This window comes from Anopheles coluzzii, chromosome 3 (assembly GCF_943734685.1).
Source record: "Anopheles coluzzii chromosome 3, AcolN3, whole genome shotgun sequence".
Classification (NCBI taxonomy): domain Eukaryota; kingdom Metazoa; phylum Arthropoda; class Insecta; order Diptera; family Culicidae; genus Anopheles; species Anopheles coluzzii.
Genome location: NC_064671.1, coordinates 17,459,167 through 17,477,289, shown reverse-complemented (window position 1 = coordinate 17,477,289; position 18,123 = coordinate 17,459,167). Strand labels below are relative to the sequence as shown.

General features: G+C 41.5%; 1 protein-coding gene across 2 annotated transcripts in view; it reads left to right on the top strand.

Annotated features, from left to right (window-relative positions):
• LOC120957587 (lachesin) overlaps nt 1-17,836 on the top strand; it is a 117,835-nt gene extending 99,999 nt beyond the window's left edge. For both annotated transcript variants that reach the window (XM_040379869.2, XM_049608557.1), the window contains exons 9-12: nt 7,315-7,479; nt 10,917-10,976; nt 11,852-11,923; nt 15,885-17,836. In XM_040379869.2, coding sequence (XP_040235803.1) covers nt 7,315-7,479; nt 10,917-10,976; nt 11,852-11,923; nt 15,885-16,042 — 455 coding nt within the window. In that variant the 3' untranslated portion in view covers nt 16,043-17,836. The remainder of the gene's footprint in view (nt 1-7,314; nt 7,480-10,916; nt 10,977-11,851; nt 11,924-15,884) is intronic.
• Nucleotides 17,837-18,123: the final 287 nt, after the last annotated feature.

Below are 18,123 nucleotides of genomic sequence, written 5' to 3'. Positions count from 1 at the left end.
CAATTGATGGTTCATAGATGTGATGCTAGAACACTTTGGCGCAGGCAGCCAAATAGGAAATACCACGATAGTTCGATGCTTCGTTTTTGAAGCCCGTTTTGTGGATGGATGTTAACCACGAGAACTTTCAACACTTATAGAAAGGTTCCTGCTGAAATTCGTTAAAAATCTTAGTCAAAACCGGAGCTATTAACTAAGTTTAGTGATAAGCAAGTAGAGTATATTTCGGCGATTCCAATGAGTATGATTAATAAATGATTTTTGTTATTGCATGGATGGCAGATTCCACATATTCTGAGAAACAGTTGTACTTAAGAGTGTAAATAAAAAACTGTAATCATATTTATACGGTATCATAAAAACTGTATCATATATTAGCCGGTCTCGTAGTACAGTCGTCAACTCGTACGACTTAACAACATGCCCGTCATGGGTTCGATCCCAAAATAGACCGCGCCGCCATACGTAGGACTGACTATCCTGCTATGGGGGGGGAATCAATTAGTCATTGAAAGCCAAGCCCACAAGTGGGTACAGGCAGGCCTTGACCGACATCGGTTGTTGAGCCAAAGAAGAAGAAGAAGAATCATATTAATAACTCTTAAAAGTTAAATTTTAATGAAAACGACTGATTCTGGAAAATGCCTCGAAATGCAGTCATTTTATATTATGGAAAGATCATTTTAATTTTATGAGTTTACGTTTAATTGAATACATTACTGCTGTTAAAAACCGCAAGTAAATCTTTTTTTTATTCTCTTTTCACATGGTGTAATAATGATGGTTTCCGATCACATGTTTAAACAAATATTCCTTTAAATGTAACATTTAACGTCACCATCGAAAAGCGGTTTAAAATGTGCACTGTCTTCTTTTCCAATTTCATACCATTTATACGCTCACAGCGTATGGCTCCATCCATGCCCACACAGGAAATAAGCAAGCCAACCCCATTCCATCCCTTCTTCCTCTTCTACCACCAATCATCACCAAGCCCAAGCGTGTGGGGGTTTCAACAGGAAATGAACCTATTTAGAGGGCCATTGAGGCGAATAAAGATACCACAGATATGTTAGCCTTTCTCCTGCCCCTGCGCCTCCACCACACACTCGACACACAATCAAAGCGCTCGATAAAGAGATAAATCTCGATGATAACGGAGCCAAGCTTCACACATTACCCGGTTAACTGGCGGTATCTTTCATCGCACACTGTCCTTCCGTCTACTGAACAACCCCTTCGGAGCACTCCATCGCATGGACGGAGACATTCCAGACCGTGTAGTCAGTTTCAATCTGCTGTCATTCCGCCCGCTCACGATAGCGTTGCCCGGTTCGCTTCCGCTTGGGCGGAGGAAGCTGTAAGCTCCCGTTTCATCCCCGTAGTCCCGTTGCCAGTTGCACTTTTGTGTCCTTTTATGAACGTGTTTGTGTCTGTGTGTGTGTGTGTGTGTGTGTGTGTGTGTGTGTGTGTGTGTGTGTGTGTGTGTGTGTGTGTGTGTGTGTGTGTGTGTGTGTGTGTGTGTGCAACGCAGTCTGTTAGTGGATCAGATAACCGCCAATAGATGGTATCCTTTTGTACGCACGCAAACGACGCAAACCACGGTGCCTTGACGGGGACACAACGGTTCTAATAAACTCATATGCACTAGAGCTGTTTGGCAATGCCCGTACAACCGGCAGCCGGGTTCACATTGCAGGAAAAACATCCTGCTGCACCCGGCTACCACACCAGGGAATGAAAAGCTATGTGCCGTTGGTGGGCAGGGTGAACCCATTTTCCATAGCTAAAATGTGCGCGCGGTGGATAGATACCCATTGACGCACACATAAACACGTGCTCGGTGAGAAACGTCTCCCGTTCATATTAACCTTTTTTTCCCTTAATCTATTTCAACGGGCTGCTGTCGGATGCAGGCCACTGCAGAAGGGCGCATGAAATCCAATGCACTGAGAAGGGCTTAACATAACGGAACCTGTCCTGTAAAGCAATCTCGCGTGCAACGTTCGTGTCCAATACCGGTTGATTCTTCTTGCTTCTCGTTTTTTTTTTTTTTTTTGGTACCATCAAGAAGGAACCGATGGTTCGTGACTGCAGTTACCGTTCCAACAGTGACATGCACAGGTTTTTGTGTGTGAAGTTCAAAGCTGCTGATGCTTGTGTGTCGCACCGGATGGAGCTACGCTAGGACACGGTGTAACAATAAAAAAAACGAAAACATAACGCTTGCCAAACGACAACGCCAATGTGCGAAATAAGTGACCGTTTCGCAGGACGGTTGAACGATTTTCAGCTTGATGTATGTGAGCAATCGTATCGGAAAAAAGGGCAAGTTAGAAAAAATAAACGCTAGCCAATTCTATGCAATACGGAAGCAATATTATTCCATTGAAGTGATTGAATGTGGTTTTCTTAGCCACTGTTAACTGGTAGCTAACGGACTGTCGACTAAAACGACGAGCCAATTTATGACCTGAAGTTACTCTCAACGAAATGTAAGTGTAACGGAATATCAGCTACCATCAGCGGCAAACGAATGAAGAAGTTGTAGTAAATAATTTCAGAGAATATTTTAATCACAAATAAACAGTGTTGTTTTTATTGCGAAACTTCTTTATGCTTCATTCCCATAAACTGTTTCTCTAAAACATACCTTTTCCATGTACTTATGCCGTTTCAATAAGGAACGGCTTTTAAGAATTGCAGCAAAACAGAGAAACACTTTGGATGAGTGGTTTTGCGAAACTGTAAACAGTATGATTCCTTGAAAGGCCTTGTTACAGATATTGAACAAAGGCATTGTTTCTAACGTATCATAAACGTACAGTGAATTCTCCAGAATTCATTGCAATATAAACATGCACTTTGCGACATACGTATTATGCTTTCATATGCAATCAAGGGCAGGTTAAATGTTTATACGGAATTGATAAGCTGGTTTATTTCACCGATTTAATGTGTTTTTGATCATTTTTGAATCATTGTGGACTGTTAAATTTATAATTTATAGTAAGCTTATACTTTTTTTTTTCTTTGGCTCAACAACCGTTGTTGGTCAAGGCCAGCCTGTACCACTAGTGGGCTTTGGCTTTCAGTGACTAATTGATTTCCCCCCATAGCAGGATAGTCAATCCTACGTATGGCGGCACGGTCTGTTTGGGGATCGAACCCATAACGGGCATGTTGTTAAGTCGTACGAGTTGACGACTGTACTACGAGACCGGCTCGAGCTTATACTATAACGTTTGTATAACGTTTTTTTATATCAGCCGATAGTAAAAATGTTTTGATTGTTTGTTATCAGAATTATAGAAAGTAATTTTCTTACTCAATTAATTCAAATTCAAAGTAGTTTAATCAAATGTATGTTCAAACATGATAATTGGCAATCATGTATATAAATATGAAATGGAATTCACAAGAGTTCAAAAACTAGCGTTTACCATGAAGAAAAGAAGCTTATTACAGCAAATCTAACATGAAGTTTAAGCAAGTAAGAGAGTTAACATTTAGAGCTGTATTCTGTTTTGTTTTTATTCTTCGTTCAATAAATTTAAGAGATGCTAAAAACTAACCACTCTTCTGAAAAATATTTATTCAATCGTAGCGATCCAACTATAATTAACAAAATGACCAAGCCTCATGCAGTTCACATTTAAACATTTTTTTAAGGCATTGGATACCAGGACGAATACGGTGAATTATTACTACTTAAAACTATGAGAGTATTTTAATTAGTATTTTAGTAATATTTATACTATCAATCCTTCCAAGCATGATTCAGCATTCAGCAAAACCTTCCTGTTAGTTACTTCACCGTACGGTTCATTTATTACAGCTATACGACCGATCCCAGTAATCTTTCACTCTCAATGCCCCAGTGCCTCTCCCTCGGCTAATCAAACGCTTGTTCGCAACTGGCTCATTATGGTTGTGGTTATGTTATGATAATGCGACTCCAGCCCGACCGAGCAGGATCGATGGCATGCATATTAAATTACCCGCAACTGTCACCTCCATTTAGCCGCCGCTTTGCTCTTCAAACTGACCTGAACCCTGCTCGGTCGCTAGATGGAGCTTTGTAGCTTTTACGCACTAGTTCCCCCTTTCACAGTGCCTCCTTCTAAACTTCGCGCCCGTATCTCAGATCTAGCACCGATCGAACATGTTACTATCGCAGCAATCGATATAGTAAACTCTTACAAAAACGGATACACCAGCCCAACTGTCCGCAGTAATCGGTCACGGAAGGGCACGGTGAGATAGAGGAGCACACAAAAGCAGAGAAGGTATTTTGGCTTGTGGTTTACAGTTCACATTTGCTGCTATCGGGCACACACACACACACTATCCATCGACTCGTTGGATCCGGCCAGCCCTACACACTACCGGTTCGGGAGGCACGGCTCGCTCTTGGTGCGTAATGCTGCGATAAATTAATCCGCACAACACAACGTCCGCCTCTTTCAGCCTTGCCTTTGCTACATCCGCTGGCCACCCACGGTGGAAACTCATCGAAACAGAATTATCTATGTTAACGTTTCATTCGCTATAATTAAATCAATTTAATGTTGGCAAAGCGGGAGGTCCGTACTGATCGCGGTGAAAAGAGCGCACCTTTCCGAAGCACATCGCTTCCCCCACCCTGGTAGTGCTCGCGGTGGGCGTACAATACCGGAACTCGACCAGCTGGATGCTGGAAACACCGACAAGGACGATCTCAATTACGTCCGCTAACATGTCGTCCGCTATTGGTGATGGCACACGGTGCCGCACAGGCTAGTGGGACGGGACCACAGCACCGAAAATCACCAATGTGCAACGGAATCGATTCGGCATAGGAGCGGGCAAAACGGATACGTTGTCGCTTTGGTTCTGGTTCGTCTGAGCTCGTTAACGTGAAACCGGTGAAAGAGTGTGGTGCAGGCCGAAAGACTGGTTTCGCATTTCCAATATCAACTCATTCGAATCTAAATTGCCCACCATAACTCAGGCAGCACGGGAACACATGTTTGTAGATCTACATTTTATCTACTCGTGTCGTTCCGTGCAACTCGTTGGCGTAGATCTGGAGGGATTCTCGTTTTTTCCCGCTCTTAGGGGAGGAGAAAATTTCAACACTAAAACTGTGGTTGAAACGGAGATGATACTGTGGAATGGAATCTACCTAAATCGGTATCAATTCAAGTCCCGAGTGGAAATGCAAGGAACGTTTGCGCTTTCGATAGCCTTGGCATTGACAGGCTTGAATAGAATGCTGAAGAAATTGCCTAGAATGGCTGTGGATCGATTCACATGTACGGCTATCTTTTCAACGAGAACCCTTTAAGATTAACCGGGTCGTTTCACAAGCAATCGTTACGACGTATGGAACGTTTTTTCAAGGTATTTTCTAGGAATGTACACTGTGTACTTCCACAGAGGAATAAAACTTGAAACGCTTGTTGCAAATATTCATTCAAGCCGACTTTAATCTTCAAAAAATGCAACGTATATCGTAATTGCTACCATTTTGTTGCTCAAAAAATTCTCAAATTGCTTAACCAACTCTTCATGGACTTATTTGAAGTGCAATGAATAATTTCAAGGGCTTTTCAAACCCCATTTTTCCAATACCACCGAGGCCGACTTGAACAAATGTCATCAAAAACTACACCATCAAATTTCAAGCATCATACATATGCGCTTCCGCAACCACACAGCAATAGTTTAGTGCTGAACACTATCACACAAAAGCTATTTTAGCGCTCTCATAACGTTGCTGGAAAAAGCACACAATAGAGTGAGCAGCACACTCTTGGTGCAACCGCACACCCGAACTGTGTGACTGACGTGTTGAGGGTTTTATTATGGCACTTGCTAATAAAACAATTAAATTAGCACATCGACCACCCGGGAGGTGGCCGGTTCGAGTGATCTGGCACCATTTTGACCGCAGTGCCGGGTGGACCGCTTGCATCAAATGTACAGATCTGTCACGACCAGATCAACATCTCCAATGGTCGGTGTTGGTTGATGGTGGTCGGTGGTGAGTTTTGCATGTAGGTGTGTGTGTGTTTTTTCTAATTCTTTGAATGGATTTGTTGTTGATAGTTACAGTCTGAAATTATGTCAACTTTCTTTTTTTAGACAGATTTCATTTACTGTAAAATAAAGTTCAAGTTATACCCCAAACCAACACGTTGCATTTCTTCCAACGTTAAGTTGTGAAAGGAAACAATAAAATACAAACAATAACGTATTGGTTAACCAGAAAATCAAGAACGTCGTTTCGAAACATTTTTTGTTATTTTCACGAACATTTTAGAATAATTTTTCTATCATCATTTCCATTTAGCAAATTGAAAAGTTTCAGAAAACAGTAATTAAATAGTAGAAGTATTTTTTGCATTTTAATTATTGAAATCAGTTAAAATATTCCTACAAACAAGAGTATTAGAACCAAATTGTCTTTACCTTATTAAAGCCAAGTAAAAGGTAAAAAAATTCAAATGTGTGTTGTGATCGATTTTTCTGATTTCTGTGAAAATGTCTCTGTTGAAAGAGTAGCGGAGACAACAGCTTTCAAAGGGAGCAATTTATTTTTTATCACGAGGAAACAACCATGTCCTGTTTCCGACTAATTTATAGCTAATCTGTTACTAAATTCACTAACATTAATAATTCTGAGCAACTCTTATTATGTTCCCCTGAATTTCACCAAAATTGCACCAGAAAATCCGCTCGATAAACAAACCATTACACTGATTGGCATAATCCGGTTGAAGTCCATCGTGCGCTTCGTTAACAGGAAACGATTCTCAAAATTAGCCCACTAATCCAAACACATTAGCGTGACATCGACCCACACTGACAGCTAACAGCCACGTACGATGCCCGGTCGGAGAAGTAAATTCTAAACGATCATTAGGTCAAATGAGCGTTTTGTGTTTGGGATGTGTCTAAAACTAATTGAACACCACTCAAACTGTTGTTCAGCCATCCTGCAAGGTGTGTGGGCTTTGTGTACTAAAATTCTCATGGAGGCGCCTGGTGCTCTACTTGAAAAATCATTTAATTTGCTTCAAATTCCAAAAATACATTTTACTTCCCAGAAACACAAAGCGTAACTTATTTGCATTCAATGCAGGTGCGCATTTGATTGACATTTTCATTAAACAAAAAGCTTACAGAAGGGACAGGAGCGACGGGGCTAAAGTAAAAACCATATGGCTATTATTACCTTTCCCAGCATCCGAGCAGCATTTTTCCAGTGTTTCGCAGTACCGCTCATTCATTTATGTTCTCTGTTTTTTTTTTTGTAATTTCTTTCAGATACCTCCCGCACGGGCGATAAGTTCGAAACGATGTCCCGCAACACCGGCTACACGAAGTATATGAGCCTGAAGATTCGCAACGTCGGACCGGCGGATTTTGGCTCGTACCGATGCGTGGCGAAAAACTCATTAGGCGAAACCGACGGACTAATCAAATTGGACGGTAACTGAGCTTCCAGAGTTTCCGATATGATCCAAACCCTCCATTCCTGTTCCCATCCTTGCCCGCGTTCCCTTTGTTCCGGTACCCGCTCCCTCTCTTCTCGAGGCTAAAAACTGGGATGGCCTGTATTGGACGTGCTGTGGGTTCCTGGATGCCGAGCGTTTTCGATGAAAGTTTTGCAGCTCACTTGCAATGTGGGTTTGTGCGTGCGTGTGTCGATGCATCCATACGATCTATGTATAGACTATCGTGTTTGCAATGCTTCAGGGATAGCGATACAAAAAACTATACAAAATAGAACAGAAAAAAAGCATGAGTTTAACCCCTCATGAATTGCCCCCCGCACGGTTGCCTATTTGCACTGTGGCCGGAACAGTGTAGAACACAAAATTGAACCCGGGATCAATACTTTTCATTCAGACGGGGACCCGTCCCAGGTCAAGAGCGGATAAGATACCCGATATTGGTGCACGGTATGTGCTTTCATGTGCTCTCGTGTGAGTGCCGTATTTCTGCGGGGCATGCAAACGTCCAAAGCGATTCAAAAAACCTCACTCATCCCCACACTTTGCCACTGCATCTATGCATCGTATCGACGGCGAAGGACGGTAGACGAGATGTTAAAGCAGCAAGCGCATAAACGATGGATGCGTGAAAGGATGTGACGCATCGCCCGGTGAGGAGATGGGCTCGTTTTCACTAAAACGACAAAAAACTCGTGCGCTTCGGTATCGATTACGCACTACGACAGAGTACCAACCACACGCGCTCGGTAAAACTTTTGATTCCCTTTTTGTGGGCAAAGCAGAGCAGATCGCAGCTACTGAAATACAAGAATAAAAAGTCTTGCTTAGTCCTACCCATTTCCCCATTGTTTCCCATCGCATAATTAGCGGATGTTGTGCATCGGAAAGGATGAGCGTCGATTCCATGATGCAACCGATACACGCATAGTAACCCCGGAGGGCAGTGTGATGATGTGATTTGCAACCGAGCATCGAGGCTCACCCAGAGAGGACAACGCCGGAAACGCGCGTTCGCTCGAAGCCGTATGTAATTGAGTTTTCTGAGCTAATGGAATTCCACCGTGCACATCGCAACAAACTGTGCCGGATCAAGCCGAGAGTGAAACAAAAACGTAACCGAGAGGAAGAGAGAAAGAGGAGGAATGCATGATGGAAGTGATTTTACGCACTTTTTCCGCTGGCAGATTTACGCTCACGAGTGTTCTGATCAGCCTATCGATGGTCGAAGGATGAAGGGGGGGAGGATGGGGGGTATGGATTGTAAATCCGTCCCGATCGCCCCCGGGACTGAAGCAGGTTGGCGTTGATAGGAATGGGCTGCCTTCATTTTGCATCTACTTATAGGCGAAGGGCACCGAGCTTCGCCGAATCGGTTTTGTGGATTGTAGAATGTGCTGTGGTTTAATGATTTCCAGCTTTTTATGATTCGCTCTTTAGCAATACCTTTCGAATCGATTATCCGCTGTCTGGGTACTAGACGAGATTGAGAGCGGGGATTGATTATTTCACGAACAACGATGTGAGCTTGTAAAAAATCTATCGGGATTAAACAAAAGAGTTTTTTTACATGGTATTTTATTTTTGCATGATATAAATATCTTCAATATACGACGCTTCAATATAACTTTGGAGCTGATGAAATTGTGTTATTTTTTGTATTACGATGATAAACACTTAAGTAAAGTAAACTGGACTATTGTGTTTGCTTCATTGGTTGCAACAATGACACTTTCACTGATCTATTCTCTCAAAGAACGTAAATAATTTTATTGTTAGAATTATTATTGTTATTGTTATTGTTATAGCCTTCTTGTAAGTTTTGTAAGTTAAAATTGTATTTGCACACTAAATTTTCTACCCGTGTATTAATGTCCTTATTTTGAAATTTTCTTTGTTCGCGTTTGTTTTTTTTTGTTTTTAAATTATTTTTGTAGGTTTGATGTTTATTTTAATTTAAAAAAGTTATATTTTTAATCTAGAAATGATTTGATCAAACATATTGAAGTAAAACTTAAACAGTTTCAATTTCAAATTCAATTGATTCAGTATAATTGTCCAACTATTAGATTTACCAATAAGATTTTTTATGACCAAATCTTATGTTTTGTTAGGCTCAATAAAGTAGTCCTACTCGTTGAGAATTTCACAAATATTTGAAGCTAGTAAAACTAAACACGAAAAGAAAGACTTTAAAAAACACAACAGTAAATGCTTAGAGTAAAGAGCTCAAGGTTTCATTGGTTTAAGATCTGATTGTATCTTTTTGCGCAGAAAATGTCTCCAATTTATTAAATTTTAAGGACATCAGATATCCTGAAATTACCGTATTGGATTATTTTTAAGATGAATTCTTAGTTGCTAAATGTGTAAATTTTATACATACAACCCTTGAACATTTACATTATTACTGTTGTTTTGAATCACACATTGCATATCTAAATTTTAATGCTGGTCTTTTGCTCTCTTTGAAAAACATTTCTTTTAATGTAACATAGTGTTTGGGACGTGAAACATAAAAACAAAATGCAATGTGTAGTCTTTGCATCACATGACAACAATTACAATTGTTCTTAAAGAAACATATACAAACTGGTTTGTGGCATTTATCAATTTATGTAGTTATTTTTAAAATAGTATTGGTTGTTATGACTTATTTCATTCTGCAACTCATGAAAATACTACTTGCTACATTCTACGCTATTGTTGGTGTTTGCATTGAACGCCCTCCTAGCTACTGCTGCAAAGGTAAATTGTTTACAACACTCTGCAACACCCAGCCTGGGACTCGTGTTTTCACAAACAACTTTCGATTTGACACCTGCCACCTCCCGCCTCACGTTGCGCCTGGAAGTGAAAAACCAATTTACCGATATCGTATGGTCCCTGTGCCCTCTGTCGTACAGCCCGCCACACAACAAAGCCCAGTAGGTGAAGCCAATTGCTTGCGAAAATTAGAAACATCTATCAACACTCACCGCCGGCTAACACGCCCATCCCACGGTGGTCAATCGACCGTACTGGCAAAGGAAAACATCATCATCATCGTCATGCTCAAAACCATGCAAACACAACGCAAAAGGCCATCCTTTGCAACCGATGTCAGGACAATGGCCGACGAGAATCGCAATACATTTTTACTGGAAAACAATGAAAACCCGATCACCCACACATATACACACACACACACACATACACACGTTGTATACAATAACAAAAAGAAAAATTAGTTACGGAATAGATCAACCGATCTCGCTTACATCAACAGTCATTTGCCCGGAACCAGCCATTCCCGGTTTTCCCCGAACCACCAAGTGCGACCAGCTGTCCTTGCCCCGGCCCGCACCGCACCGGTACGCCCTCGAACTAATGATTCCTTTCGTTTGCTTTCCGTTTTTTTTAATTTATATGCAGAAATACCGGCCCCGACGACAATATTGACAACCGAATCACTTTATAACAATCGATCAAAAGGTAATTTAAATGTAAATTTTAAAATGTATTTTCATTTCATCCGTCGTGGCGCGAGCCGATGGCGGAGTGGCCGGTACGTTCCCTTCTGCTCTTCGCGTCCGCCACTATGCCACCGTAAGAACGCATCGTGCGGTTGAGCGTATTCATGAGAGCACTTCTGCCATCAGCGCCTACGATAGCAGCCCTTGTTGTCGGTGTTGTTTGTGTATTTTCCGCTCGTCCTCTCTGGCTCAAATCGTGCTGTACCGACCGCAAGTGGAATTCATTGCAAGAGGTGAAGGCCAAACCAAACCAAAAAAAAAACGGAAAATATTGGAGAGGACTTTTCCTCATCATTACCTCTGCCGCTTCGTTTCAATGCCTTATCTCAACCCCTGTGATACGGAGCTAAAGCTCGTTGCGGCTCGCTGATGAACCTTTTCCGGGTTTCGTTGTCAATGTACTTCACCACCGCAATTTGGTGTTTGCAGCATCGGACCGGTTGCTGATGAGCAAATGTTTCTTTACTTTTTTAGGCTCCTTTCTATAGTGTATGAGGAAGTTTTTGATTTTGAATTCTTCGAATGAAATTAATTACAACACACAAGGCCCGATTAAAATATCCATGTTCTGTGCGTAATTCTTCGTGATTGTTATCTTTGGAACACTTCTTTGTAACAACTATTTTGTTTAGCAGAATTACCTTGGACCTTTCAAATGACCAGCGGATTTTTTTCTATTGTTTTAAAATCTGTGGTAAATTTTGAGCTAGCACAACAAACTAACAAAATAATCACTTATTTATAAATGTCATTATTTCCCCATGGATTGTTTATTTTCAATAGGATTATGGCCATTTCCTGCTTTAATGTGTTGATAATTTCCCTTTTTTTCAGGACGGAAAGCAAACAAAAAGCATGACCCGATGATGGTTGGTGACTACGGAGTGGAAGAGTGGAAGGAAAATGGTAAGCTGAAACCAGTTTGGCTGTCTCCGCTATTGCAGTAGCCAATACAACACGCATGAAATATTCATTGTTAAAACATTTCAAGCCCATCCCTATGGCAAACCATTATTATCGGTTCATTTTTCCCATCCTGATCAAACGCGTTTCAGCTCTTACTATACTGTTATCTAATATCGATACGGCAACACGCCCTGATTGTATATTGTATAGCGAATTACCGTGTGGCTGCGAAAAGTGCAAACCATCGTTAGCACTTAATCGCGCTCTGTTTAAGCTAGCGAGCCACTAAACCATCCCATCGACCACGATCGGTTGTGGTTTTTCTTTTCGCATGGATGTGCCACATCATTTAACGCAAAAAGCGTAACTGCATCAAATACCCGGTTTAGTAACGGTACTCAAAACCACATTGAAAAACGTAATAAACCAGCTGAAATCTAAGCTGCATCTAAAAAAAGAGGCAGAATGCATCGCAACTGCAGGCAAACAACAACAACAAAAAACAATGCAAATGCACATGTTGGTAGGCGTACATGTTGCATTTTTCGTTTCGCTGTGCGGTCGGTCATCGACAATCAATTTCTTTTCAATTGAACGTTATTGGTTGTTCGTGTTTCGCTTGCTGTTGATTTTCTCTCTCCTGCCTTAAACGTACCGCAAAATCAAACTACCATTTGAGCTGGCGTAAAGGGGGTAGGCAAAAAATAAATAAATAAAGTCCTAAAACCACCATTCATCCTACGCCAATACTTGGTCAGCAGGCATGCATAGCAAATGAAATAAAAATAGCTGTACGTGGCGAAACGTGTGTCGATCCACCCACCGAACGATCACGCTTTTGGCAAACAATCAACAGCAGAAGGGGTAAAAAAAAATAACAAACTTCACCACCAAACTAGAAACTCCGTTACGGATGGCGTAATGGTTTACTGGAACATGGTTGCTGCAGCCGACCATCTGGCGGAATGCATTCGTGCGTTACACAAAACAAACCAAGCGCCAGAAATTTGGAGCATCCCGGTGAAATTTACGAGTCAATTATCACTTCATTGTGAGGCACGTAAGGCCGTGTACATGTGCCGGGCGGGCCAGCACGCTTCCAAGTGAGGCATGTTCATAAAATAGTTATCACATTTGGTTGTTTTGGAATGCGCGAATGTCACACCGGAAAGAAGAAACATTAGAATTAAATACCGACAAAAAGCTGTTGACAAAAAAAATGTAACATTAGCTAAAATTTCTCACCAAAACGTAATGACAGACATTTTTGCTTTGTGTGGTGCAGCATGAAACAGCATTGTTTGTATGTTGAATACATTCATATGACCACGAAATATTTTAGACATTTTATCGTCTTATTTGCATGTATTTATGAAACGTTAAATATGATCATCTAGCCTTTAGCATGAAATAATGTTAGGAGATGCTTTTGTTGAGGTTTTGGTTGTTATTGTGTTGGCCCTATTTTCCTTTAAGATGGTGCTTTGCTAGACACCGATGTTGAAATAAATTTAAGTTGAATGTTTTAATCATTTTATCATCCTTTATAGATGAACAAAAGAGAAACATGATAATCAATTTGCTTAAAGGCAATTGAAAAAATATAGTTTCATGCCATTCTTAAAATCCATAGTTCCTGGGGAAAAACATACTTTAAAAAGGATTAAATATTGCTGCGGTATCGCCCACAACAATAACACTAGTTGCTTACGATGTTTGTACCTGAAAAGCTTATCAAACCCCTTTAGACTTATTACAGGGTTTTGAGTCATATAATGGATAATTCTTCCGGTTAAGGGTCTTCCAAACGGGTAGTGGAATCGTGCAACTATTCAGTGGAGGTTTGCAATCATATAATGGAGTGGTGCAACCGAATTGTGGAATTTTGCACGCATACTGTGGAGCGATTGTCAGACTGCGGATGCCGCTGTAAATATCCCAAAACATTTTCCTAATTTTTTTTTCATGTTTACTTATGCCTCTGCGGCAGGATTTACCTAGTTTATCATGACTAAAGCTGAATACCATACGAAAACAAATCAAAATCATGCTTTTTTATAAAACAACATTGGTATCAACACCGAATCTTTTTACACCGGCACTCACAGTCTGACAGCCGCTGCACAGTATGTTTAAAAAATTCCACAATTTGGTTGCAACACTCCATTATATGATTGCAAACCTCCACAGAATGCTTACACGATTCCACCATTGGTTTGAAACAATCTCTTAACTGATTCCACTATTCCATTACATGACGTGAAACCCTGTAATACCTTGTCACTAATTATTTATTTAAAAAGAATGTGATATATATTTGAAAATGTAATATAAGAACCTAAATACGGAGAAAATATACTAACACGAAGTAGGTCACACAGCACAAATACAGTTAAAAAAAAGCGACAAGCAACATGTTCCGATAGTGACGATCACAATCGATCCTGATCGCCGCTGAACACACACAGCTGCTAATAATAAACTGGGAAATGAAGTTGAGCTTTAAGTATACTTTTGCATAGATTTAAAACATTCCATTTCCTACAACGAACATATTCCATTTCATTTACATTCTCAGCCACAACAGTGCACGTCGATGATGTAATGCGAGATCCACCCATGCCGAACAGTTCATTAACGGCAGTAACAGTAACATTTTAATTGATATTCAAACACTTTAGCACATCATCTCAATCATAAACACCTTCACTGGTGGATATAAATTAACCTCGGTAATCCGATTATCACCATATCATAATTAATCTCCTTCCCAAACGCTCCAGCACTTCTGGGCCCGAGCGCTTGGCATAGCTCGGGTGCGCCCAGCCGAAAACTATGACTATTCAATTATCCTCCAAACATAAAACACCAATTAGCACACAGTGCAGCGAGACCGGCTGCGGGGCAAAATCACTCTCGTCCAAGCAGCAGGCTTGGCTTCTAACTAACTGCAAATCATGCAACGATTTTCACCCTTAAAATGACGATCCCGAACCGTGTTTATGCCCGATTCCCTAAGTGTGGTTCAATAAATCTTTGTACACTCATCCCGGGACGGTTGTGTTTCGCAGCTTGTTAACAAATGGTCCGGTGCGTTGCCTGCCTTTCTAACCCGCCAGGCGGTGTGTGCGGTGGCCTAAACCGGCAACACTCTAAGCTCGCTGGCTAAAGGGGTGTTGGATCGGAGCGAGGCACTAACTTCGACAGCCACAGGGTGCACATTATTTGTCCGACTGTCCCCGGAAGGTAATTAATTACAGCTACGGGACGGGAGCACCCGAGACCGATCCCATTTGACAGCTTTGACAAGGCTTGGGACGGGTCCCTGCTGGTCACTAGCGTGGAGCAGCGAAGCGTGTCTTTGCTTGGTTGGGCTTTGGCTCCCTTCTTTTTTCGTCAATGTCCCTTTCCGCCACACAAACGTGCTTGGCGGTGGGTTGTTACAGGCTGTGCATTAAGGCACGGGAACGCTCCAGTTCTCAAAGTACAATTAATTATGTTCGAGCGTGCCTCAATTATTCGCACATTTATCAATGCATCGTGCTGGGTCGGCTTTCCGTGGGAGCAGCTGCGAATCGATTAAAAGCGATTCGAAACTTTACCTCCACTCGGAGAAATGTAACACCTTCAAAGGAAGCGCGCACACACATACTTGCAGATGTGCTATGATTTCATTCCACGTGCTAGTGATTGCGTAGGCCTTAATTTCCCGTCCCATTCTCTATGTCACTTGAAACGCTGCAAAGAGCACCAGCTCTGTAGTTATCAAATTGCCACCATGCAAGTATGTTGTGAGCTTTCGTGAATTAATTACCATCCTTCTGTCACGCATGATACATCGCGCAACACACCCGAACACGATACGATTAACAGTTCATCTGGTCTATTCTTCACGAAAACATTCACCACTAATGTTGGCAGCTGGTTAACGTTTCCTTCTCGTTCCCAACCTTCTCAACAGGACCTTCGATACGACATCCACCGGGAGCATTCCACAACGGTGCAGTCTGCCCGACTGCACATACCGTCACGGTTTGCTGCGGCGTACTCTTCCTGCTACACTGCCTAGTATCGGCACTGACATCGCAGCTTCAATACCAACGCAGCCAGCCGAGATGAAAGTGAGACTCCACACGCTCCATTGGCTGGAACGGTTGCAGGGACGTGCAGCGAGCGGCATGCTTTTACGCAAACGATGGCAACGGTCAGCCGTACGAACGGAAACTCCGGTAGATTATAAATCGTAGCACCGGGAGGGAGAAGTGAAACCAAACGAAACCAACCGAGTAAGTGAGTAGGGAGTTGCGTAGTGGACATTCCAGAACAAAACAACAAACATAAATATAAAAAAAATAAAATTAAAATCCAATCCCTTACAAAGGGATTGTGGGACGTGGTGTAGGAAATGGTAGCTGTAAGTATAACCGTAACGCACCCGGCACGCGTTCATGTTGTGAGTGTGCATAGAAGACCATTTTTTCTATGCATTTAAAACACGAACGTAACATGCCGGATGAAGCTGTAGTGTTGATTGATTTACAATGGTTAAGTTTAAGTCAGCTGGTAGCTGTAAAGGATATAAGTCGTAGGAAACAAAAACAGAAGAAAAACGAGAAAAACAAACGGACTGTGTTGCTGAAACACACCTTGTAAATATATTACTATCAGAGTAGTTTCATATGGTATGCGGAAGAGAGCTTCACTCAAGCTTCTGTGGAGTTATGACGTTCGGGTTGGGTTGATTGGATGGAGCTCATTGGCAAGGAAGTGTCGTGAAGGTTATCTGAAAAGTAATTTTCGTCAATTTGTAACCATCTTATATGAAAATCGGATGAGATTCACAATAATGGTGTCTTTAAGCGGATATTATTGACAAAATTGAGTAATTTAATAATCATAATTAAGAATAGTTTTGTGAGGCTTTTAAGCTACTATTTTTTTATAATTTTTGCACGATATTTCAACAACAGTATTTTTTCATTTATTTTAAGCACATTTTTTCTAATTTCTAAGCCCATTTTGTTTATCACAAAACTAATATATAAGAAATGTTTGCTGTGCAACATCAGTGAAACATACATTCAGTTCGTGCAAAGCAATAAATTCGATTCTAGTGTTGCTATGCCCTTGCAACGAGCCTAGTTACATTGAAAAGGCTAACCAATATGCTAGAAATGATTTTCCCCGTCATACAATTTTCATCATTACGCAGCAACTCATATGGCAACGATCCTTATGCGTATCGGTTGATGATTATTTAATTGATTTCACTGGGAAAATGTTCCACTTTATATACCAAATGAACAACTTCCCACTAGGGGTAAGGGAAGTGAATGCTCTCGGGGAACGTTCAATGCGGTCTAAAACACACTCGAAAGAGACGAAGCGCCGTTAGATGCTTTTGATTATGACAAAATGTACGCATGGTGCTTTACACAGTACACGACAGTTTTAAGGATCTCATCAAAGAAGGTCACATTAGCAAGCGGTTTGGTGCAACTCGTCATACAATAATCAGTAGACTATTCCGCGAGCAAACTGTGCCCTATTTCTGCTAAATGGCCGCAACGACCATTGCGCAAAATTTGTATTGCAGCTACGCTAGCGACAAAAAAAAACAGCTTTCTAATGAATGTGCACAAAATAATTGGAAACGCATTGACAAATTCAAGAGCGCTAGAGCAACCGAACATTATGATTTTCTGCTCAGGCACTCACATTTTGGCTCGCGAGCAAACTTGCCCAGATGCCCTTGCTAGAAATCGAATTACATCAATCAATCGAATTGCATTCGTTTCCCGCAGCATGCTGGGTCCTTCCGGACGCGCGCTCTAAGATACTTACGCTTAATGGATACTTATTTCAGAACTAAACATCGTTTTCCACTTGCACTCGTAGGAAAATTAATTTCGTAAGCCCCGGGGCCATCAAATGATGGATGCTGATCGAACTTCAGCTCGCGAAGCCATGCCGTGAAACGGCGATGAAAGTTGTCACTTTCGAGCTGATGAGATGATTTTGAAGGTTCACCGTGTTTCAACCACCATTGGCATTGGGAATATGTGTACATCGGCAACAGTCCGAACGGTAATGATTGATCACTCGCACCAGGGCAGGAGGCAGCGCGGTAGAGCTTAGGAAGTAATGCGAAACGAATGAGACACTTCGTTACTCCTCGATCTTTCGTATCTGTATCCCTC